Below are 25,492 nucleotides of genomic sequence, written 5' to 3'. Positions count from 1 at the left end.
TGACAAGCCATCGATCATCCCCGCCACACTGCCCCTCCCCCACCACCTCAACCGACCTGTCAACAGTACGTCAGCAGGCTGCTGCCTCGCTGGGAGGCTGTGCCTCTTTCTCTTGATGATTTACTGTATTATTACACAAGCTGACAGTGGATATTAGTCAGTGTTTAAATACAGAGGAGCCTTATTACTCCCTGATGAGACGAAGATCCTGCAGAATGGCTGATGCTGAGCTTCAGTCTCCTGTGATAGATTTTCTGCTCCGAGGATCATGTGAAGTAACAAACACATCATCGGCTGTCATTTAGACTCTATGGAGGCATTTTGTTTAATTTAGATCACTTGTGAAATCCTCCTTCACTTTTCACTGACATTTCATCAATCAGCGTGGTCGAAATTTAGCCGATTAAATATTCAGGCTGTAAAAAAAAAAAACCCAACTATCACTCCTTTTTTGCAATTTTTGATCCTCTGCTTCATGATGGCAGTCACATCCTCTCCCTGCTTTCCACAGGAGATTAGCTCTCTCCACAGATGTTACTTCACTGTGCATCTTAAAGATTTCTTTTAAACTTTCTGCCAGTGTGTCGCTAAATATAACTCTTTTTAACCCAGCCGTTTCCCATTTCCTTTCCTCTTCGTGTTCACATCTCCGTTTTTTGTTTATAACTTCAGGCTATATCTTCAGTGTTTCTCTTTTGAGGTTTGACTTTATTAGTTGCCTGGCTGATGAACAGCGGTGCTACTCTTTTTGGAGGGGGGAAGAAGCAAGAATTGTAGATCAAGCGTTAATTTACTCCTTTGTCTGCCTTTTGTTGAAATGACATGTTTTTATTTAGTGGACTTTGTCAATTCATTGATGTTCAAAATGCCAAGCACATGCAGGAAATCATTGCTTTAATAGCTTTTCCATGCAGTGTTTCTGTTCTGCCACTAGAGACTGTTGTGTTCCAATCAATGCTCCGACTCCAGACTGCACTGCACATCTACATACAGGAGAAGAGCTCAGACTTTGGCTCACACAGACTCAGACTGCCATCAGCACTAATCAAGCCTATAATCCTACTAAACAAACAAACAAGTTGCTATGGTTTCCTACGCAGCTTCTGTAACTGAAAACCAACCAGATGCTGCAGCTAAAAGTGTCTCATCCAGATCCATGAAGAGGAACATAATGTCACCTCTCATTAGGATTGGAAAGGTTACTCGGTCACCTTGCAACATCAGCCACATTGAGGGATTTCTGACCTGCAGACAAAGGCCTTTTTCTGGCGGAGACAGACAGGAAATCTTCAGAGGCATCGCCTAATTGCCACATTTAATTCAAGAGGGGGAAAAGATCAAATTATCATATCGGTTGCAGAGGGTGTGTAGCGAAACCAGAGATTGCGTTTCGGTTGCCAGCAGCCAATTTAACCCGCAGCAGAAATGTGTTGCTGCTGCGGAAGTGTCTTTGAGCAAGGCACTCCCTTTTACTGATCTTCTGTCACTTTTCAGCAACGCTTGATGTTTACAAATGTCCCGTTTTCTTATAATCAAAAGAGAAAATAATCCAGAGTAGATCATTAATAATGAAGAAAAAAACCTAAAAGCAAGTGAAGGAAATTTCTCCAACAACATTTCTGTCAGCTAGAATTAGGGCAGCAGAGCGGAGCTGCCATTTCTCCTGAGCCCTCTCACAGTCTTTCTCCGGGCTGAGACCAGGCAGCAATAATCCGGTGTGTCACACGGGCAGATTCGCTTATCGACCACGCCATGATACAGCAGTGGCACACCCCTGGGAGGCGTGCTCGCATAGACGCACACGCAGGCACATAACTGAACTGCTACATAAACACATGCAAAGACAAGGAATGGGAAAAGAAAGGCTGAGCTGCAAAGTCAACGGGGTCATATCACAGCATAGTAAATCCTGCAGGGAAAAAACAGCAGAAGCAACAAGTAACTCGATTTGGTACATTTGCAGTAACGGTGTTGCTGCAGAGAAGAAGATAGCTTTTGTTAGTGTTTAGATCTTTGTCCTGATGCAGCAGCAGTGCTAAAATATCAAATCCTTCCTAAAGCTCAGAATGATATCCATCATCATTTTAAGTCTTTTTAGCAACAAAAATGTGCCCCATTCGCTCTGACAGAGAGATGCAATGCTTATTCGCCTTCTTGCAGAGACGTAGATGAGTAGACTGATATCATCCTCATGTCTCTTTATTAAGGATGAAGCTACAGTCAGCAGCCTGATAGTTTTGCTCAGACTGGAAACTGTAAGAAACAGCTGGCCAGCCTCTGTGCAAAGATAATGAATATCACCAGTGAAAAGGATACTTTGCTGATTTTCAGCTGTGTATCGTAACAGTCTGGGTAATAGGTATAAATGAACTTCCCTCCACCTTAGCATCCAGATATCTCTGCTTCCTGTTCACATTTCAGCTAAAAATCCTCAAGATGAAGCATTTCTACCTTCCATTTCTTCCGGCTGTACAAAAATAAAGCCAAAATATCCCGCTGCCATCTTGAACTGGTGACATCATTTGGAGCCAGAGTCTGCTCAGTTGAGATCTCTGTGGTATCAAGTTTCCACCCAAATACACGTCTGACCAATTTTTACCATTTTCTGACATTGTCAAGCACAAATAACGTGTTGACTAAAGGCTCTTTTCCACTGCACAAAAATCCCACTAACATCCACTAACATCTGGCTTTTCAATGCAGTGCAAAAGTGTACAATCAGTATTCACACCCGATCAAAAGACCCTGCAGTAATCACGGGTATTTATTACCTCCAGCATTGATGGAAACAAAATGCCCAGGTGAGATCGCTAATTTTAGCTACTTAACTGGCAAGATGCAATGATATGGCGCCACTAATTTCCGTTTTTCTCCTCCTAAAACATTGATTTAAATTAGCCATGGAGTTAAAAAGTGAGACTGAATAAGTAAGATGTATAAAGAGAAATAACCACCGTAAAGATTTCACAGGCCTCTGTCCATGCTGCTGTGCTGTCTACTGTTTACCTGTTCCCCGCTCTGTGCATGACGTTGAATGTGACACACCAAAATAACACACACACACAGAAAGGTATACCCGTCTGCTGCAGAGCCGTGTACACAGCTGTGGTCTACTGGCAATGGCAAAGCAGTCTATAGCCTATTTTAGTGGGTTTACCTGTGTTTGAAAAACCAATGTGCATGTGCTAATTTTTGCTGTGAAATATAAAAAATAATTGACTGATTAATCAAAAATGAAAGTAATCATTAGTTGCAGCTTTAGTTAATAATCAGCATCCATGACTCAGGGGTGCTGGAGCCAGAACAGCCAAATAAGAAAGCAGCCATTACATGTAGTTACCTATGTTTAAAAAGTCAAAATGTCTGCTGTGACAGAAGCAGCTGTTGTTATCTCTTCACTCACAAAGTGATGCCACAACTGCGCGGGCCCTCCTCTGCCTCCAGGCTCTGGTTTAGTCTTCTGATGAATAACGCATGAGAAAGGTTTTCATTTCGCATCCTCGCCAGACCTTTCTGTGAATTCTGGTGTTTGTGAGGAGCAACAGGAAAGAAGTCCCTCCAGTCATGAAGGTGGGTTTGTTGCTTGTTACTTTTGCTAGAGAGCTCAACAGGAAGGAGACCGGCCACGCGAGTTGTTTGCTGCGTCTTGGCTCTGAATTGGTGGTTTGTTGTACGGTCACATATGGGTCATTGTCATTGTGGAGAGCTGTTTTTTTGTCTGTCAGGCACAGCTTTTCCTACATCATCATCTCCAGTCAATATTTCTCTCCTGTTCCTCTAAGCCAAGAGTCAGGAGTCTGAATGAGACCCAGAGCTCCGGGGACGGGAGGAAGAAGATTGCTTTTCCCTGAGCAGGGAGCGGAGCGCTGACTTCTGTGATGATGTTCAGTGTGTGGAGCTCACATGGAGCAGAACAGAGATGGGGGAGATAATGATTGTTTGGTGTAGCGGAGGTGGAGAGAATGGGGAGCGCTATTGAGTGATTCGCTATTCTGGAGCTGGCAGCCTGTCAAATCATACCCCACCAAAGACAGGAAAGCCGAACCGCGATGATTGATGTTCCTCCCCTCACCAGATTGGCTGTTGCATCATGGATATATAGAGACTTTATTGCTGAAAGTGTTGAGGGGAGGCATGTTGCTGCACTGACATTATAGCTCATGTGTTGAGACAAACATACACATCTCATCAGCTTCACGGAGAAAGTTGTGTGTCTGTCCTTCTGCACGTCTGTCTGACTGACTGTCCGCTGGATATTGTATGACTTAATACCCATGATGTTTTATTGTTGGACCTGTTCAACCTAAACAGTTGATTCAATTTTGGCATCTGGAAATCCTCTGTTTTAACCTTTTCATTTTTGAGCAGAAAGAATGTAGATTATGCTTTTTTCCTCCAGCTTCTATAGGTATAATTGGCAGTAAAGAGATTGTTGTTTTTAATTTGCATTAATTGATTTTTTGGCCACTTGGGGGCAGCACAACAAGCTGTACCATTGATCGCTTATTTACTCATCAGGCAGACATGGAATAACATTAGCATTCATTTAGAGCCATGTTTCTGGCCTCCTGATTAAAGTCCAATATTGACCCACTCAAAGCTTTATTTTTGGTCACTACTGTACCAACTCCTGAGGGAAATATCGAGGCGTATTCACAAACTGCGAACACTCTCTGTGAGCTCTTAACTTCACCTAAAAAAATTCTAGCATGGAGTCCTGGTTTATGAGTGATTTAAGAAAATTCTTAGCTATGGGGAAAGAAGGGACAGAAACTTTTACGTTTTTGAGGAGATAATGTTGACCCTGTTTTTAGATGCATAAAGAGTTAATTGCTAAGTGGGGTCAACAAAGAATCCACTTGATGCAGAAGCTTAACTCTTTAAACATGTCTCTAAATACTTTATGTAGCTTTTATCATTCTTCCTAGTAAGTCTTTTAACGTTTTCTTTTGTGTGCTGGTTTTATGGTCTGTCTGTGAGGGACAAGAAAAGCCTCAGCATCATCGTAAAAGTCTGCTCCAAGATTATTGGTGTCCGGCTGACTGACTTGAGCTCCCTCTGGAAGAGACGTGTTGTCCAGAAGGCTAAGGGAATTATTAGTCAGTCTGACCATATGCTATCTAGCCCCTCTAAGGAAAACTAACAGATATTCAAATTCCTTTATTCCTTTCGCCATCAGACTTTTAAATACTGCTGACAGCAGTAACTGATGGTCATAAGGGTCAGTGCTGTAAATCTGGGGAATGATCTGTGAGTTGTTGATGCTGTGCTCAGGTTGTCCATCTGTTTATCTGTCGCACTGACATGGCTGTGTTTGAATGCTGCTGTTGACTGTGTGTGCTTATACTGTCTTTACTGTTTTATGCGATTGGTTGACTGTAAACAGAATTGCCCTTTTGGGATGAATAAAGTTGTCTCTATCTTTATCTCTGTCTTTAAAATAATGTGGTTGTTTGAGCCTGTAACGTGTGTACATCCAATTTTAAAAAAGTTTAAGAATTAAATTAAATATGAGACAATGAAAGCACAGCAATTTTTTGTGTTCAGTCTGCTGATGAAGGTTGCGACAGACCTAAGTGCTCTGAAGGGCTAAGATGCTTTGTGAATAACTTATCTTTACCATAATCAAGCTTAACTGTAAAGGCCCTGACACACCAGGCCGACCGTCGGCCGTCTGTAAACATGTGTTGCTCTCCTTTTTGCGGTGCGTCCCGCACTGTTAGCGCAAGTCTACCACTGTCAGCTATTTTTCAGCAGATTTAGCGTGTTGAATCGGCAGTGAAACCAGTCGGTGAGAGAGTCACTATTTGGAAGTTCAACTCAGTGCACGAGAAGATAAGGGGAAGTTAGGAAAACAAGGAAAGTGTTAAATGGTTTAAGATCAAAAACTTTTGCAGAAATGATTCATAATTGTTTGTGTTCTTATTGGCTACTGAAACTGAAATGATGTATTTTAACTACATGATTTGTAGACTGAAACTTGCCTTGCTCTTCCTCCTTTCCTCACGATTGGCCATGCTTGTTTAAAAAGGGGGCCTGGCTCTGCTGCGGTAAAATTTAGATGATGTAGAACACTCAGATTGGCTTTTAGACGTCTCATCAAATAAATGTGTGCATTTAGGTTTAATATGATGGCAATTATCATAGATCCAGATATCCTAGAAAAGTAATGTCCGTTGGAATGGACGGGGGATCTGATCTGCTTCAGCGTTTAAATTATTGCTACGTCTTACGTCCATGTGTGTGATGTCATTTAGAGAAGTTTGTGCTCCCTGAGTATTTCTACTTAATAGATATACTTTTTATCTGTGTTTTTTTTTAGTCTTTCATGAAGAATAAAGCTCCACAGGGAGAGAATCCAGCAGCAGTCACACGTAACATTCCCGCAAAGCCTCGTCTGCACACTTGATGACGCCTTGCAGATATCTGCTTCACCGGTCCACGATCCTCGTTCCTTTGACCTCTCAAGTGTTCATAGAATTACAGCGTGCATCAGCCTGTAGCTCTATAAGCAGAGCTTTTATCAATCCAGAACGCTGGTGTTGTGGGTAAATTGCTCCTGGGAGAAAAGTAGAGGGGAGACAGGATAAACAACCCTGGGTAAAAAGCGCCATAAAGTGGCCCAGCTCTGCGTGTGGTGTGTAATGCTGATCTGTGCTGAACGGCAAGATGCAGCTAATGGCTCAGGTAAAGTGGTTCAGTGCTGATTGTTGTGAACGGGGCCCGAGAGCTTTGGCTTCAACCCTGTGAGCGCTCCTCTTCTGGGGTTGTGTTTCAGAGATCAGTGCGGACGTCAACGGCTGTTGGACACCCTGTTCTGCCTGATTCTCCCTCAGGGTGCTGACGTGACCTCCTGTGGTGTGACGGTGGCGGTGTCGTGTTCTCGTTGGCATTCTGGGGTGTCCTCGATGATGCAGAGAAAACAGGGCAGTGTTTCAGTTAGGAGAAATCCATGCCAACATTTGCAGGCGCGCACACACATACCACACCCACCCACGTGGGCACTCGCTTCAACTTAATGTGTGTAACTTACTGTAGTGCTGAGATGCTGACTCTGGAGTTATTCTCACAGAGAGCTGAGGTGTGTCTCTGTTTATGACCCGATCATTATTCACTTCTCTCTCTGCATCTACATCACTCCGCCCTTGCCCTCTCCGAATGCAGCCACTCTGTCACGATGAAATCGCGCAAGTTGTCCCGGGTGGAGAGACTGTGGAAGGTGAGTGGGTTAAATCTTTTCAGGGAAATGTGTAACTTGTGTTTACATTCTTGCAATGTTTGCCCTGCAAAGCCTTTTAGGGTCATTCTTCTTTCTAATTACGCTTTTAATCAGTCTGTTGTTGAGCACTTGAAGGACATTTTCAAACATAATTACAAGCTGTTTCTATGCATGAGGAAGTGTCAGAGCTGTTAATTTATTTATTTAGCTTTCAAACGGTCTGATGATATAATGAGCACTTGAGATGACAGCCTGTGTTGTAAGTTGTTGTTAGAGTTTGCAGCAAAATCACTGTCATCAGCTGGTAAATTTAGACACCAGGCTCTTTGGAGACGTGCTGAAATGCAACTTGATGATATACACATATGAAATGGTAATAAATTGCAGTTCATATAAAGTATTATGGATGAGTTTGATTTGTATCATAGTTGCTGCTTTTTACTGCATCCCTCCTTGTGTGTTTAAATGGAATTTAAAGTGTTTTTCCTGCATGTCTTACTCGGCTGCTGCAGGGAGACATAAAAACTAAAACCAGACACATGGGATCCAGCAGAGAAATACCTTAATGCACTTTCCTTAAAGGCATTAATTGTGGTTAAGCAAAGGCAGCACTGTGCTGCACAGAGTGCTTCCCCAGTCCCGTCATGCATTATCAGCTTTTTTTTACTGAGATGCATATTTAATATACACCCCAGTAGACAAAAGTTGGACCTTGACAGCACAAAGAATTAGTATTAAACAACTGATGATTGGTGGAGGTATTAAGACTTTTAATTGGTGTTTCTAATGGAAACAAACTTTTTGTTATAAATTTTCTTGAATATTAAAGCACCAGTTTATATAAACTTGTGCTGAGCCTTACTTTATTTCATTATATGCTGAATCTAGCCTCTGGACTTGTTAAAGTAAAGTTGAAAAAAAGTTGAATTATTTCTTCTTTTTTTTTCTTTCCCACTTGAATGTATTTGGGGAAGTTTCAGAAACTGATCAAGCAGGTGCAGTTGTTTTGAAGGGGAGTCTGTGTCCCATAAAAAATACTTTTTCGTTTGTCTCTGACATGCTATATTATATAGGTCCAAAAATGTCCAAAAAGTGTCTCGTTAACCCCGTCCATCATATGAAACCACGCTTGACTGTTGAGGTCAGATATATCCATGTAAAGGGTGGGTCCATTATTTTTAGGTTTTTATGTTGTTCTCCAGCTTTTCAGTAGTTTTTTAAAATTGATTAAAATTCGAAATATTCAGATTTCGGTCAAAGTACATATGTTTTTTAGCGTGAAAATGCTATCTTCCTAAAAGGGCTCGGCGATATGGCTAAAAATGCTATCACAATAAAAAGGTTCATATATGTTGATACCAATAATTATTCAGTAAAATCATAAAATCATAGTTTCTTTCGGGTTTAAAGGCTGGTTTTTGCTTCTGCATGAAAGTCAGAGAAACCACCAAATTAAACGGCCTAAACGACTCAGAAGCTACGCAATTTACTACTGTGGACAACAAGTTAGTTTGGACTCGAAAATCACACAACAACACAAGCAAACTAACTGATCAAAGCATTGGTAGATCACCAACTCTTCGTGCTGAAAGGTAAAAGTACTGTTTTTGTCTCTTTAGTCTCTTAGTTTTGAAAGAATTATTACAGCTTCAGTTCCCCATCTGAGGGCAAGGTAAAGTGGTGAAAATATTTCACAGACTGTAGATAAGTGCCTCACACAACCCCACTTAAAAAAAACAAGTTACAATTATTATCATAATTATGAGCACTCACTGCTCTAACCCACGTCACTGCTTTTTAACTTGGAAAACAATGCAGATGGACTCGTCCTTTAATCATTATCCTCCTGCTTCTCCTGAGCTAATAGTGTGTGTAAGTGAGGTCAGTGTTGAGGTGAACGGTCCACATATCGCCACAGCTCTGTATCATGCAGTGCTTCATGTGCTATAAGCTGCAATAGGAACTTTTTTTTGCATCCCATCAAAATTTCAGTGATTTGATTTAATTAAATCTTCCTTGTAACTAAACCCCAACCTCTGTCATTTCACTGAAAGTTTAATAAAAGTAGTTTTTTTGTAGTGCAGTTTTGTATTTGTGGTACCTACAGCCATAATATCTAATTTAGAACATACTTACACATATATCTTTCTGTATTAGGCACTTTGGGGCTCAGCAGGGCAGGATGTTTCACTTGATGCTATCAGCGTCACACAGGGAGCGGCAGGCAACAATGAGACGCTGTCTGACTTTGATAGACTCAGGCTACAGCTTAGCAGCTGATACTGATCTCGCCGGGTATCCTGGGGTTTTGTCCTTGTGGCTGCCTTGATGCTTGAAATATGCATTCGTTTTGACATGATACTAGTTTGACACGAGTGTTTCAAAACTGCATCCAAATCCCCTGAGAGGCTGAGCTCTGGCAGAGAGCTGACGGTGTACAAGCTGTCACAATGTTTTCATATTTTCTGTGTTTCAAGGACACTACTATATCACTATTACTGCTACTACTACTTGTAATAATTTAATACCTACCATGCACTGCAAAATTTTTAAAAGGCTTTTAAAAAACCAAAGTCCTTCACACTCTCACATCTAAAGAGAATGTGAGTTTTTAGTCACACACAAAGCTTTTGCAAAGACTTGGCATCTTGCGGGGTCACTGTTTGCAAGACTACAACTAGATTTCTTTTGAGAAAATTTCCCATCCTGCTGTTTGTGGAAAATATTTTCCCAAACTCAGAAGAAATACAGCATATTGGCAATTTCTTTTGTGTCTACCAAAACACATAACTCTGGCAACACAAGATAAAAGGCGCCACATGTCAACAGTATTCTTGTCAAGTTGCCATATAGTTCTTAAAGATGAACAAGATTTGCATAGAAATGTTAAATTTGTGATGTTTTCACCTCAACTCGCTACCAGCCTCTGTTGGTGAGGTGCACTATTTTAGTGGAAGGAGACCATGGGAACGAGAGGAGAAAAGTTTAAAAAAACGAAGATTTCTTACTAAAGTACTTGTTAGCTGGTGGATCAGATAAATGCCAAATTAAACTTAGATTCTTGTTCACTTCACAACTCCACCCGGGTCTCCTCCTCTTCCACAGTACGAGAGAACTGAGACTTGTTCACGTTCTTGTGCCTCCTCTGAATCCCCTCCATGTTTACTGTCTACCTGGTTCGCTGCTTCCTGTTTGGTGCTGGAGAGAGCACAGCGGTTAGTTGTTCACGTCATTGACTTCACTGTTTGCATTATCCAAGACTAAAAACTTACAACATTAAACATGATTCATTTTTTTAGAATGTCAAGATAGGGAAAAGACTGACTTCACTTGGAAAGTTGTTTGGTGTAAGGCCAGCATGAGACGAAAAGGGATCCTGTCACTTTAGTAATCACCAACTTTTGCTGTAGTGTTACCATGACATTTCATTAGAGGGAATGCAATAAAGTCACACACTCAAGGGCCTAGGTTTCTTTTCAGTGACATGAAACAGGGGGTCTGGGGTCCTCTGACAAAAAAATTTGGAGCATGAAAAACTTTATTTTTGCAGAAATTCCTGGTGTAAATATCTTTAATTTTGTCAAATTAACGTCCAGTCCATGTCCTAAATATTATAGGGACATGTCCCCTGGGTCCCCCCCAAAATATAAGCCTATGCATCACCCCAATCAGAATGAACTGTGAAGATTTCGTGTGATCATTAGATACTACATTCATGATTTTTGGTCAGAAGAAGGTGGATTGGGATGTTAGTAGTGCAGAACCTCGACCAGATCTTCTGGTTTACTTTGAAGACTCCTGTCTTAGATTTTGGCAACAAAATCACTTTGGTAAAAGATGTGATTGTGGTGAACATAATAACGAAAAATTATGCTGTAGTCACTGCGAGATATTGTATTGCAGGACTGCCTTTTTTGGTGAAAAATAACTGGAATATGTTGTTAGTGAAACTTTTTTAATAACTGAAATAGATTTTTGGTAAATATTTTGCAAATATGTTAAGAATCAACATTTTTGCGATTTGCCAGGTATGTTAATTGGCAACATTTTCTCATTATCTTCACAGTAAACATAATTTGTACTTGAACTTGTACTTTTCTAGGAGACAGGGCTGGAGACGGACATCTTAAAACCTGAAAGACTGTGTCATTCAGGTGAACTGGGCCTTTAAACCAAAGTCGATAAAGGTTTAAATTACAATAATACTTGGAACACTAGAAAAAAACAATAACACTTGAATAGCTTTGTGCTTGTTCTGGGTGGGCAGCGTCTTGGATTTCTTTATCTCTGTGTGTGCAAGAGACAGATACAGGTTTGTGTGTGTGCATGAGTGTGTATAAAATACCTCATTTGGGTCTGGAGTACTGATAGAGAGAATAATAAAACATAAACTAGATTGGAATTTTTTTTTATTTGGTGCAGGGTCCTTGGAGACGCGGAGTAGCGGGATGATGAAAACCTTTTCAAACCCACAGTGAATGGGTAACGATGAAGCACAACTCATTCAGATGCCTCTAATTTGCTTTTAATCACTCCCCTTGGTGTCTCTACTACTCCATTCTTAAGAAGAATAGAACAGCGCTGATATATTAATTATCCAATCCTTGTATGTGATTCATTATCACTTCCTTTCAGCCCACTGAATCACGTTTTTTACACCTGTGACTTTTGTTTATTTGGTTATTTGATGATTTGTATCTCCCTGATCTGAATATAAAGCACAGGCCGCTGCTAATTCCTTGTTTATTGCCCTTGTGGTTGTGCTTTATCTCCAACAAATTTCCATAACAACTCGCCAAAATGTAGTGCTAACTCTAAACTTTGTTCCTCTTTTCATTTAATGGCCCTCTTGTAAGCCATTGATGAGCACACAAAAAGTTCATGAGGCTCGTAAGTCTGTTTTACGAGAACTAGATCAGCAGATGGGGTAATGCTCTGTAAATGCAGGCTGACTCACCCCGCACCTCTCTTTTTGTGTGTGTGTATATATATATATATATATATATATATATATATAAATGTGTGTGTGTGTGTGTGTGTGTGTGTGTGCCAGCTGCCCTTATGCCATACTTAATGAGCAACTCTGTTGTTTCCTTGTGAAACATAATTTTCTCGCTGTAGTGTTTTATTATAAGTCATATTCATTCAGCAGAGATGCACTCAGCTTCTGTTTGATTAATTTCATGTTTACCACAGTTGCATGAAGGTGCCTTCAGGTGTTGTTGTGAATTACTGCAATCTTCAAAAGACACTTTGATAAAATGAGTTCATGAGAGACACTCTGATGTTCTTTTGATATTGCTGTAACTTTCTACACATCATTGTGGCGTCAAATTTGTCCAACATAACCGAAAACAATTGAAATGAGAATTATTTATAAAAATAACTTATCTTTATAGACGTAAAACTTTTTTTAAAGTCCCTCTAAAGTGGCTATAAAAAGTTTTTTGCTTATTGTCACTTTACAGACATTAAAACTACAAATACAAACTACAAATATATTATTTCCATAGGTATTAAATTAATGTTTCTAAATTTAGTTCTGATTACATGTACGTATATGAGCTGCCATCGGGAGGTGGAGGAGATAGGGGATGGTGTGACACCTCGGCGAGATGGCTGCCAGGCTGCAGATCTCGGTTCGAGACAAACAAACAACATAACTGGCTGTTTTTTAGTGAGACATTGCATCATTTCCATCCGTGATTGTGGCACCAAAAGCAGGTATTTTAAGCCAAAACATGATCTTTTCCTAACCCTAACCAAGTGTTTTTGTGCCAAAATAAACCCCATGTCAAGTGTGAAAAACATACATTACCAACATTCATTCTGGTGTTTTCTGTGCTCGCCTTAAATCTGAGTAGAGCATTGTGACATTATAACTTGTTTAAAAGGTCGTCGATGTCCAATATGCAACTTACATAAGTAAGTTGTTGAAACTAGAAGCCTCCGGTGTACGTACAGTAAGAATGGGCATGTCAATGACATAGGGGACATCTTGTGTAACGCTGCAAGATATAAGGACAATATGTAATATGCGAACTGCTGTTGAATATCATCATAATAATATTACTTGGAATAAAAAAACAAATATTAGAGTGTACTCAGTTCTTTTCTTCTGCTTTTGATGTACTACAAAAATACAAGAAATTGCTTGTTAAATAAAAAAAAAATTAAAAGGAAATCAGTTACAGCAATATTTTACTAAACAGATTGAACATTGAATTGAACACAAAATGCACCAATTTAAAAAAAAGAATAGTGTATTATAGTTATATTTTTTTAAAAAAGCAGTTTACTATTGATACTCTCTTTCAGCAAACTAAAAATACTAATAATGCATTTTTCATGATGTGTTTATTGTACAAGTTGACATTGCAATTACAATAATTTAAAAAAGTAAAAAAGTATTGTGCAGCCCTAATCCTTGAATCGACCTAATCCTTGTACCTAATCGGTACTCACTAACCTAGTGTTCCATGTAGCCCTGATAAAAGATAAACCAACAGTCAAACCCAACAGAACAGAAAATAATTCAAGTGTTGTTTCCTTGAACCATAGGGTAAGTTACACAGTCAATGCTGGAGCTGTTTCTCTTGAGAGCCTTCTCACAATGAAATGATTATCTTCATAGCTCTATTGAACGGAAGCACAATGCACCCACTTTAGACAAAAACTACTGTTTTTTCTGAATTAACGAGATAATATCTGTCTTTTTTTTAAAAAAAAACCCCACAAATTTTCAAGATTATTGTATCATTAATTTGTTGACTTTTCTCATGATTCTGAGATAATAATCTTGTCCATTCAGAAAAACAGGGCAAGTTTTTTTTCTCAAGTGAATGCATTATGCTTCCATACTATAGAGCCCCATAAAGCTCTTGTCATACGGTGGCTGCGGCTCAGGAGATAGAGCGGGTTGTCCAATAATCAGAGGGATGGCGGTTCGATTGAAAGCTCCTCCATTCTGCATGTTGAAGTATCAATGAGCAAGATACTGGCACCCGATTTGCCCACAGTGGCTGTTCTATCCGTGTGTGGTTGTGTATGGATGTATAAAAACAGAGTAGCAGGTGGCACCTTGTACGGTAGACTCCGCCACAGATGTATGAATGTGTATGTGAAAAGACGAATTTGAGTCGTTAAATGATTAAAAAAGCACTATACAAGTGCAGATCAGTTTACCATTCATATAAGCACCGAGTCTCTTTTAGATCTTTTCTGTCTTCTATGATTTTGCACAGACTAAAAATAATATAAAAGCCTTGAGGTGAGGCCATGTTCATGGGAACCTGTTGTAACACTAGCGATAAATGAAGGGCTATGAGTTTGAATGTCCTATAAATGGACTCTTGAGATCTACTATGGGGGCCAAACTGGGACCGAATTGAGAGTCTCCATTATTGGCAGCCTCAGCACTGTGATACTGTTTCTCCTCACTGTTATTTTCTCCAATGGTGCAGTTTCCCCTTGGAATAGCCCCATTCTGGTCCCCGAGGCTGTCGTTTGTCAGACAATGCTCTGTATGGATCTTTTATTTCTGTTTTAGTTTGGAGGCCTGTCCCGCTCTGCTCTGTGGCGTGTTGTGTAGTCAAGATAATCCTTTTCCTCAGGAGGGAATTTGTGAGTGCAGGCTGTGGAGAGCTGGTGGGATGCTGTTGTTTAGGGCTCACAGGAGCGAATACTTTTGGGTTACTGCATACAACGTACATTTAATGGGGCACACCGCAACACAGAAGGATGCAGAGCAAAAAAACTTCCAGTCATGAGCTTGAGTCAGTCAGAGGAGGCGACGTGAAATTGCTGTAATGCAAATTGAAAAATGAAACCAGAAAAAAAAGCAACACATAAAATAAACCAATTTCATCCTCCGTGGTCTCATTTTTCTACAAACGCTGTACAATGCTGTTTGAATAATAAAGAATATTCTGTGCAAAGGTCTATTAAAGGAGGTCTTTAAGACATTCAGAGAATTAATATCGCAGGAAACAACTATTTGCTATATAACAATGTATTGGAGAAATGTCCTGAGCAGAGAATGAAGTCACACTCCCTGGGTGTGTGTGTGTGTGTGTGTGTGTGTGCGCGTATCACACTGGCTAACTTATCACTGATGCTCTGCACTACCCTCATAGGACAGCTACTGCTAATAACACCTTCCTGTCCCACAGTGGCGGGACAGCATCATCATGGAAGCGTAACAGGGTTCCCCATCAAGTTATCACCGTTAGCTCTGTCAGCGCTGCTGCTGTTGTTAGCACAGTTTGTGCTCTTAGCTCTGGTGGATCTAGCAGTCTGCTCTACCACCTCCATGTTGAGAGCCATGAGCAGGCAATTCCCTGCTCAGCACTTGAGGACACAGCTTTTTCAATGCCTTTTGTCCACACGTAACCTGCATTTTAGCTCACTGAAAACTGATTTCCAGAAAAGGGAAAATACAGGAGTACATGCTATTATCTCCTCTGTGAGGCATAACAAATGAGGCAAAATTTTGTGCAATATCAGACATGCTCTCACTTTGCTAACAGGACCACCTATTGGTTTGGCATGCTCATGACTGCTTTTAAATTGTGTTTTGCCTTTTCATTTGGATGGATATGCTTGTACAACAGTGGACTTGCTCTGAATGTCACATAGAGCTCCTTTAAAAGTCAGACAAAGATACTGATTAACAGTGAATGTATTTCATTTATCATTATTAGTAGAAAAGGAAATATAAACAGACAAGAAATTATACTTACACCAGAAAAAGAATGGATTTTCAAATATCTCTACCTTCTCTGCAGAAATACCTGACTTCCTTTCAAGATTTAAAACTTGACTTTTTTATCATTAGATGGGAATCACGTAGATGGTGGAAAAATATAATTGGCCTGTTTACATCACGTTGGATTTTGTGGAAATGTCAGAGAAAAAGAACATGTCAGCGTACAGAGATAATTATGGGCATGGATGGATTACTGAACAGGCTCTATCATCATCTGGCAGACTTTGACTACAAGGAGATGCAAAGCAGCATCAGGGAGACTTAAAATGACTAAGAGACATAAAATAACTACAAAGAGATGCAAAATCACGACAAAGAAACACAAAACAACTACTAAAAGACACAGAATCACTACTAGGAGATGCAAAATGACTACAGAGAAATGTTAACAACTACAAAAAGAAAAAAGTGACTAGAGGGAGATGCAAAGAAGCTACAAGGAGACTTAAGAGGACCAATAAGAGACGCAAAACCATTACATAAAGATGTAAAATGACTCCAAAGAGACACAAAATGACTACAAACAAATGCAAAATAACTACAAAAACACTCAAATGACACTAAAGAGAAGTAAACGACAAGAGACTTAAAACAACTACTAACAAAAACAGAATCACTGCAAGGAGATACAACAAAAACTACAGAGAGACGTAAACAACTACAAAAAGACAAAAAATGAACAAAAGGAGTCACAAAGCAGCTACAGAGACCCTCAAATGACTACAAAGAGACATGAAACAACTACAGAATCTCAAAATGACTACAAGGAGATACAAAACAACTACAGAGATACTCAAATGACTACAAAGATATGTAAATAACTACAAAGAGACTCAAAATGACCAAAAATATGCACAAAAACTACTAAGAATGCCAATTGACTTCAAAGGGACATAAAACCACAGAGATGAACAACTACAAACACACACAAAACAACAAAAAAAAGACAGTAAGTAATTATTAAGTCTTTGATTTATACAATGGATCTTATATAAACCCCTCCTCCCCACAGACTCAGTGTCATTGAGTAATGTGGACCAACTGGTTCTGTTGTAATTACTTAACGAGCCAGTTGACCAGCGGGGCAGCCTTCCCAGAAAAACTGTTAAGTATTGATGGGGGTCAAGGAGTGAGGTTCAGAGGCTAGGGAATGATACAGAGTTAATGTAATTTTTTACAGCGTGTGTATGGGTGTGTGTCTGTGTGTGCGTGTCCAAACAATTCTAGAGAAGACAATGGTAGATTAATTGTTTCCCCTGAAAGTCCTCTCTTGGTAAAAGACCAATAATGAGTCTGATTAAAGACTTGTGGACTTGTTAATTACTCCTCTGTAACGTCCGGACAGTGAAAAACTGCCTCCGCCTGCAGTCTGAAAACTTCTCTGCCTTTTGTCACTCCACAACACATGTGGGCGTGTATTCAGGAGGTCGAATTGATGACCTTGAAGTGTACAGTAATGATCTGTGATGAACTCTAAAGCGCGGCCCACACGGCGGCTCTATCCTTAACTTGTGATTTATAGCCGCAGCTCAGCAGATGGAGAGTGGAGATGCCAGCAGCAGTGTTTACACTCTGTGAGGCAGGTGTGCTGCTGGTCGGACAGCTGAAGGAGTCATGGCAGGCCAGAGGGCGAAAGGGACGTGCCCGATGATTGAGTTGTTTAGGCTGACAGCAGGCAACGCGGCTGAATGGAAACAGCTTGCTTCCAAACCAGCAGCCATCGTTGATTGATAATATTTTATTGACATTGTGCGTGAGAACAATTTAAATTTGCTGTCATGCTGTTCTATTGTCATTTATTTTCTTTGCAGAGTTTCATTGGCAGAATTTCAGTGGTCCAAATGCTGTCTGAGAGGCCGGGCAGTAGCCAAAAAATGCTGAGGTCCAAGTTCCCCCAACACATATCCAACAGTTTATACCACCTCTTCAAAAAATTATGGCCAGACACTAGAAAGTAATTCCCTACAAGGTTTTATTTTTTTCCATGCCTTAGCTTTTTAGAGTTGTAATCCTGAAGGTTTAACAGCATGTCAGTTCAATGCTACAGCAAACACTCACTGAGCTTACTCTGTCAGAAATACAACAAAAGAGGAACAGGTCTATTTGTTCACAATTCAAACAAACAAACCCAGTTTTTGTCAAATAAGTCAGTCAATAGTAATTGGAACCGTGATCTGACTCATGCTGCATATGTCACACTCCACAAAACAGCAGTGCATAGTAAAGTTTGTGACCTTGCTGAGGATTTGGAGGTGTGCGGCCTGTTGCTGGCAGCTCTTTATCTAGTAACTCACTGTGGCTGTTCCTGACTTCCAAAACTCTTTCCTATATTTTCCTAAAAAAATGACAAAAATGCCTGTTGTTTAGCTTTGTATACACACGTTTGATGAACAATTATGGTTAAAACTCCATCAACCTCAGCCATGTGGTTAGAAAAGGACTGATTGAAGTAATGACTGCAGTGATACGTTGCATTTCCTTTGGCTGCTTTACAATGAAAACCGTTTTGATCCAAATGTACTCTCAGGTACAATCAGTAGATGGCAGTATGAAAGTAATTCAGTCGCTACTTGTAAAAGTATTGCATTCAGTATCCATCCCTAACCAAAACAGGGTTTGAGTTGATTTTAGGATTCTAATGATAAACTGCTTAATTATATTCTCTGTCCATTGTTTTAAAACATTCAAATCCAATGTTTAATCCTTTTTCAAAGTCTTCTTCATACTGTCGATGAGTAAACAGGTTGGGAAATGCTGAGTCAATTTATTTATGTAGGCTATTTATTGGTTGACCTACGAGTAGTTCACATGTGAAATACTGGGTTTGAAAATACTGGATTCAGCCTATAATTTCCTTTTTTTATTATAGTGTATAATTGTCACAGGCTGCAGTGCTCTCAAATTTCCAGAAAAAAAATACAGAGGGAATGACCTCTATGTCCGCGGTAAAGTACTAAGAGGTCGTCTCTGCCAGGTATAAAATGCAGTAAATTCTCTTTGTGAAAGGGTAACATTTTAACATGCTGATCATCAGTACACAATAGTGACCATTAGAAGTCACAGTCAAAAAGCATGTGTTGCTTAAACACCACCACAAAAGCAAAAACTACAAACCGTTTTGACCAAATGTGAAAATTATAACCTTTTATAAAGGTAAAAATGTATTGCAAAGATTTTGTATTAGATTGCACAGGTGTTGGTGACTTTCGGTTCATCACCGTAGCGATAATGTTCTGCCAGTACGGTGGTAAAAAAAAAACCCCACAGGGATGCCTTCATACAAAACAGGGCGGATAATGGTGTGCTGCCTGGTATTGTGGGTTTTAAGTGGCTGTGGCTGTGTGAGGCTTTCTGCTCTGCTGTTTGGTCTGCGGAGAGAGTGCGGCTGATAATGATCGGTTATCAAACAAAACTGTCCCAGCCTTTGTTAGGCGTCCTCATTTCTCTCTCACTCTTTTTCTCTTCAGTATGAACTTAGGACAACTGCAGGCAGAGTTGGTCATGGATTTTAATATTTTCTCTAACCACAGTTTCCTTCACAAGAAACACGTTTCCTGCCATTAACCAAGGAAACATAGTTAATAGGTTCCTTGACTTAAAGAAAGTGAAATGCATTTTTAGCAACAGTACCACCCCCCCATACACACACATACACACAAGCCTGCAAGCTGATGTCTTCAAAATAAACTCTAATTTGTGTTTGTGTTTTTTGTAATAAAAATGAACACAAGCCCTGGAGTGAAACCATTAAAAGGAATTGTCCTGTGAGAAATTTGCTGATTTTTTATTTATTTATGGCCAACATAAAGATGTCAGACAATAAGTGATCACTGGGGGGAGCTAGCATGCAGTTGAAGACTTTCACATTGTTTATTGACAGTTAAGCAAAAGTCTGTTTGTTGATCCCTAAGACAGGAAAAAAAAAGCTGTCAATAACTTCAAAAACACTGCGCAATCATAGCTTGGTGCAAAGTGCTTGGTTCAGGTCTTTGGATTCATTTATTTGACAGAGGCTGCCTGGAGATGCTGTCTCAGGCAGCACATAAACCACTAAATGATAAAACAGAATATAAATGAAAATGATGTCAATTAGCTGATAAAAATGAGCTTTAAAGGAGTGCAACAAAGGCTCCACTGCCTCGCTCTGACCCCACATGGCTGCATTTTCTTTCACTTCTCCAATTAAGGCTGATTGTCTGTTGTTTCTTTTGTTGTTGTTGCCAACGTGTAATGTGTTGTGATGATCAATTGTTGTACCCCTCACTGTGTTCGGGTTTCTTCTCTCGTTTATTAGAGCTCGGCTGGTCTCTCAGCTCCCCGTGTTCGCTTTTTGTTTAATGCAGTGTTTATCTTGTAAATGCTGTCCTGTTGCCTTTCACCTCTCTTAAAACTTTGTTCAGATTTTCTGTGGCTAATTGTTAGGAGCTTGCATCCTTTTGACAGCGAGGTGAGTTTAATCTACCACTGAGCGACTGTGAGAAGCACTTTGAGTGAAAACAGATAATAGGGAGAGGAGAGAGACTGTCACATATTTGAGGATTAAATTGCAAGCTTCAGTGCTGAAATGCAGTTTAATTTGTTTTATTATTTATGATGTTAAATATGCAAAACAGACCCAATTACACATGCTTTATGTCCGTTTTTGGGTGAAAGGTAAACAGGCTCTCTGCTCATGTGTCAGTGGAGCTGTCCGCAGCAGTGGTGCTGAAATGAGTCCTGGCAGTGAGCTGGTCATGCAGCTCCCTCGGGCCATGTGTGGAGCTCCGCAGTGACAGCAGTGCCAAATGTTGTGTTTGGTACGCTGCATGGCCTTTTAAAGTCCATTGTTAGAATCGTCCTTGTTGTGAAATGTATGTTTCATCTGCAACATGAGGAAACCGCATCTTTGCATCCAGACACTTTACTTCTATATTGATTTATATTATCTGTTAGTGTCTGTCTATTCCTCTTTTTTCACCCTTTTATCCTGACCCATTTATGCTCAGAAGCACCAAGGATGAAGGCCAGAATTGGGCTGACCAGAGTAATGACCTCTGGTGTTAATATGCTGCCAATTTTTTAACCTTGTAATATTACCATTTTTACTGTTGGAGCTATTTTGAGGGGCAAGCTGTGTATCAAATCTGAATATTGTGATTCTTGCACAATCTCACAGATCTAGCTGCTTTGCAAAATAAAGCGATTTGGGCAAACATGGATAGGCATGGGAATTGATCAGATTTTATTGATTTATTCTATTGATCAGATTCCCGTATTGATTCCTGATCAATTTTCTGTGTAAATAAAAGTAGACCTACACAGGTTTCCAGTATTGTTATAAAAAAGGATATTTACCCTCTGTGACAGATGTGCTGCTCAGTTGGGAAGCAGTGGCGCTCATGCATAGAGTATCAAATACATTGTATTCCTAGAATTTGAGCCCATGTTTCATAGACAGATGTTCCAGCACATTGCTGATGTTACCATCTTTACTGGAAATTATCATTTTACAGACAATAAAAACAACACTGTTCACCTTTCTTTGTGAAATGAAGCCACGCTTTCACCTCTTGGACCATTTCTCTCTCTCTTCCATGACTCCTCAGCTCAGATGCTGAAGTTTGACATCACTGTTTTGCGAAGCGTAACTGGTAGAAAAACATGCTGGCATTATTAAAAGGAACAGCTTGAAGGCACAGGATTGAAATTATTGTTCTCAAGAACTTTAAAACTTGAAATAATTTTAGTTGTATTGTTTGAGTCTTTTGTTTTATAACTTAAATGTTTTTTCATGTGAGGCAGTTGTTCTTTTGTTTGTATGAAAGTTTTGAATAAGAGGGGAAAATCAAATTTGATGAAGTACAGTATGATTATTTTGAACCATTTCTTAATTGAATTTTACAGAAGAATTACTTTTATTGATCAGTTACCATGATAGCGTGAAGATTTTGGCCATATTTCCCACCTCTAACTATATATTAAGTATATTTTGATGTTGTGTACATGTGGTAATACACACATCTGACTTTTTCTCTCTGGATTCAATAGCTCAACTCAGGGTATCCAAGCACTGGTCCACTACTAGTGCTCTCATTTTTCCAAATTTTACATCCGTATATCTCACTGCACTGTGAGGAAGTTAACGAGGGATTGTTGTGATGGCAAAAACTGAGTCATTGTCCCCAATGATGGAATTAATGTAACTGACAAGTTTTTTTTTTAATGACATACCTGAAGAAACTGTATTTAAGATTGATCCTGTCGTGGCCGACACCAGACTCTCCTGATAATTTCTGGTTTTGGTGCAGATACTCCGAATGTCCCTACATTTTAATAAAGTAAAAAACAAAAAAAAGAAAATTGGCTACAAGATGAAAGAAACATGATATATTTCTTAAATATGCAAATCTTGGAGTGAGCACTTTGTTAGGGTGCCAAGTACACTTGATAGCCTAACAGTGATGATGATGTTCACAACATGAGAGCACAAAGATTTTCAACAAGCTGATCCTTCAGAATTTAGCCTGAAGAAATATTTTAAAAACAGAGAAACAAAATCACCAATAGAAAAATATTATTATACTCAAATTTGTACAAGTGCAAACCGAGTTGACAATATTGGCTGTATTTTGTTTCTAATCTGACTAAATGATCTGGCAACACTTTGTGTCATAATGTTCATAATTTACATGTAACTAATGCATGAAGGTGTGATCTAAGTTAGAATGCACAGTTTAAATTTCCAGGAGCAGTCAAGAGATTTCTTTTTTGCACTGTATTATTTATGATAATCCTCATTATGAATTTAAGATAAATGGATCATTTTTACTTTGAAGTTCAGCATTTGCTCTGTTTATTCCTGTTAATAAATAGATTCAGAAATGGCTGAGAGAAAATGCACCACCACCGTGCTGTCTGTGAAAACAATAATTACTCTTTAAGATGATAATAAAAGCACTGCTACGCATTATACCGAACACATCATTGTAACGAGGGATCTTTCCATGCCAAACACATTCTCCTCTTTGCTGTTGACTCACATCTCGGACTTTCTTTCTTATCTGAGATTGTTCGGTTCCTTTCCCTCCAACAGATGACTGGTTCAAAAGGCCAGGAGCTCTGCAGAGACTGTGCATGACTTCTGAAGAAAAGCTCTCTTCAGAACGAGAGGGCTGCATGTGTGTGCGTGCGTGTGTGTGCAGCACAAATAGTCAGACAAGCTGTGCTAACAAGAATGTGGATGGTGTGTGCACAGAGATGTGACACACGGTGAGAGAGTTACAGCACAAACAATGATTTGTTAGGAACTGGAACTATTTCTGCTCTATGTGGGAGGACGGTAGCACTGCTTCTCAAGAGCCAGGCCAGCAGCAACCCTTTGTTTTATTGGCAGACAATACAGCAGCATTGGCATCCAATAAAATGTAGTGAATATGATTTTTATGGGTATGGATATGCAAATGTTTGCTCTCTTCTTTCCCCAAACGCGGATGCACAGAACACTGTCAGTCACGAATGTATTCTGAACTTAAAGAAGTGTTTTGCTGCAGGAAAGATGGTCTTTTTAAAAAAGTGGGCTGTCTATGCAGTAGAAAGACCAAAATGCTTTTGGAACAGGTGCTTTATGACTAAAGGAAATAGAGGGAAAAAAAGCTGTGGCATTCACTTTTGCTTCAGAAGTAGAAACCTGCAACTACCAGACTGCACTGTACTGCACTTAACCAATAAATACTCCCATTGGTGCAAGCTTGGTGGTTTTTAAACAAGAAACAATATGGCAGCGGACTGGTTACAAACAATCTTGACTTACATGAAATGTTTAGCTGCAGACACATTCGAATTTAGCGCTTATAAGGCACAACCAACAATACACTTTTTAATCAAGATCAGATAAAATTAGGGGCACCCAGTAGCTCACTTGGTAGAGCGAGCGCCCCATGTACAGAGGCTTAGTCCTTGATGCAGATGCCGTGGGTTCAATTCCAACCCATGGCCCTTTGCTGCATGTCTTCCCCTCTTTCCCCTTTCACGCTATACCTGTCCAATCTAATTAAAGAAAAAGGCTCAAAAGCTTCAAAAAAATAATATGAGATAAGATAAACCTATATTTTCTCCCATAGGAGAAATTTGTCTGACTTTCGAGAGAACACAGACGACACAGCCACCTACATTCACAATCAAACCAGCAAAATACTGCACAAAAACATGATTCTGAAGACTTTTTAGGCTATGAAAAAATTGAGCAGTATAGTAACAATATCTTGGTTTATATTTGATGAGCACTGCCTAGATCTCGTTCAACTGGAATTTGGTCCAAGTTTGACAGAGAAAGGGGCTTATCTCTCTTTTTATCCCCTTCTATACTCTGTGTTGATGGTGGCCAACACACATCTGTAGTTTGAGCAACAGCACTAGAGCCAGCAAAAATTCACATCCAGCTGATTTGAGCTGATAGATGATAGATAATAGGGAGATGAGTGCTTGTAAGACGGAGGGGATTTCCCATTAGTTCATTTACACATACTACCCACACTGTTATGATACGAAGCCGGTTGAAAAATGGTAAAGTATCCCTTTAACTTAAACCGGATAATTCAGAAATTCACCCTGAAAAGAACTCCACTGATACCTAAAAGTATTTTGTTCTTGTTGCATTGATTCCTGTTTCCATTTCCTGTGTAATGGACTTGCCAGTAATGAGTGCCTCTACAGTGATCTGATCCGAACTGACAGCTCTCCATATTATCAGTTGCTGCGAGGTCGGAGCTGAGCGAAGTGGAGCCTGGAACAACTAAATATAGGTCCAGGTGGAAGGACAAAACCTTGAGCTCTCCTTTATATTATGGCGGAGGGAAGAGGGGAAAGAAAATGGAAATGGTTGCAGTTTTAGATTGGATTGCAGAGAAGACTTCTGCACCGCCTGGAGCTGCCAAGTTCTGCTAATGAAATAATTTCAGTTTTTGCTTCTTTTTGGCTTCTATTTAGGGGTAATTATCACTGCAAAATACACATTTTTGAAGATAATGATGAAACAGTAACTTTATGTGCAGTTGCATGATTTTTACTGCTAAAACATTGTCTAATATTCCTGTCGCTAATTATCCATCTGTCTGAATAGGGGTGAAGTCAGGCAATTTAAGACACTTTTTGGTAGGATACAAAAAAAATAAAACTACCTAAAACTACCTTAAGTTTTACTTGTACAACTTGCTGTGGTTCTCTGCTATATTTATATGAAGAAAATATGATGATAAGTAAAATGATTTAAAAACTTGTAGCCTTCAAACACATCAAGAACCCTAACCTCACTCTTGATGTGCTTGGATAAAATGGGAGAGTTGTTAAAGTAAAATGGGATTATCATGTTTGTTTTTTAAATAAATAAATTCATTTATCAGTTTAGTCCTTAATTCATTACACCATAATGTAACTTCTGGCTATTTATTAAAAATATTGTCCAGCTTTTCTGCCATGATTTCCTGTTATTTTGCTGCTTGTTTCCTTGGTCCCATATTTTCTACAACTAT

The 25,492-nt window shown here is 39.6% G+C and overlaps 1 protein-coding gene across 6 annotated transcripts in view; it reads left to right on the top strand.

Annotated features, from left to right (window-relative positions):
- dpp6b (dipeptidyl-peptidase 6b) overlaps positions 1-25,492 on the top strand; it is a 146,275-nt gene that overhangs the window by 30,451 nt on the left and 90,332 nt on the right. The window contains exon 1 of one of the 6 annotated variants that reach the window (XM_088085526.1): positions 7,139-7,219. The exons of the other annotated variants lie outside the window; for them this stretch is intronic. Within the exon in view, the coding sequence (XP_087941652.1) occupies positions 7,178-7,219 (42 nt within the window). The 5' untranslated portion in view covers positions 7,139-7,177. Of the gene's footprint in view, positions 1-7,138; positions 7,220-25,492 lie in introns of those variants that run through there. 6 annotated transcript variants of the gene reach the window in all.

This window comes from Plectropomus leopardus, chromosome 12, assembly GCF_026936395.1.
Source record: "Plectropomus leopardus strain MGB_pleo_1.0 chromosome 12, ASM2693639v1, whole genome shotgun sequence".
NCBI classification, from domain to species: Eukaryota; Metazoa; Chordata; class Actinopteri; order Perciformes; family Serranidae; genus Plectropomus; species Plectropomus leopardus.
Note: the sequence above shows the minus strand (reverse complement) of the source record. Positions and strands in the feature narration are given on the sequence as shown.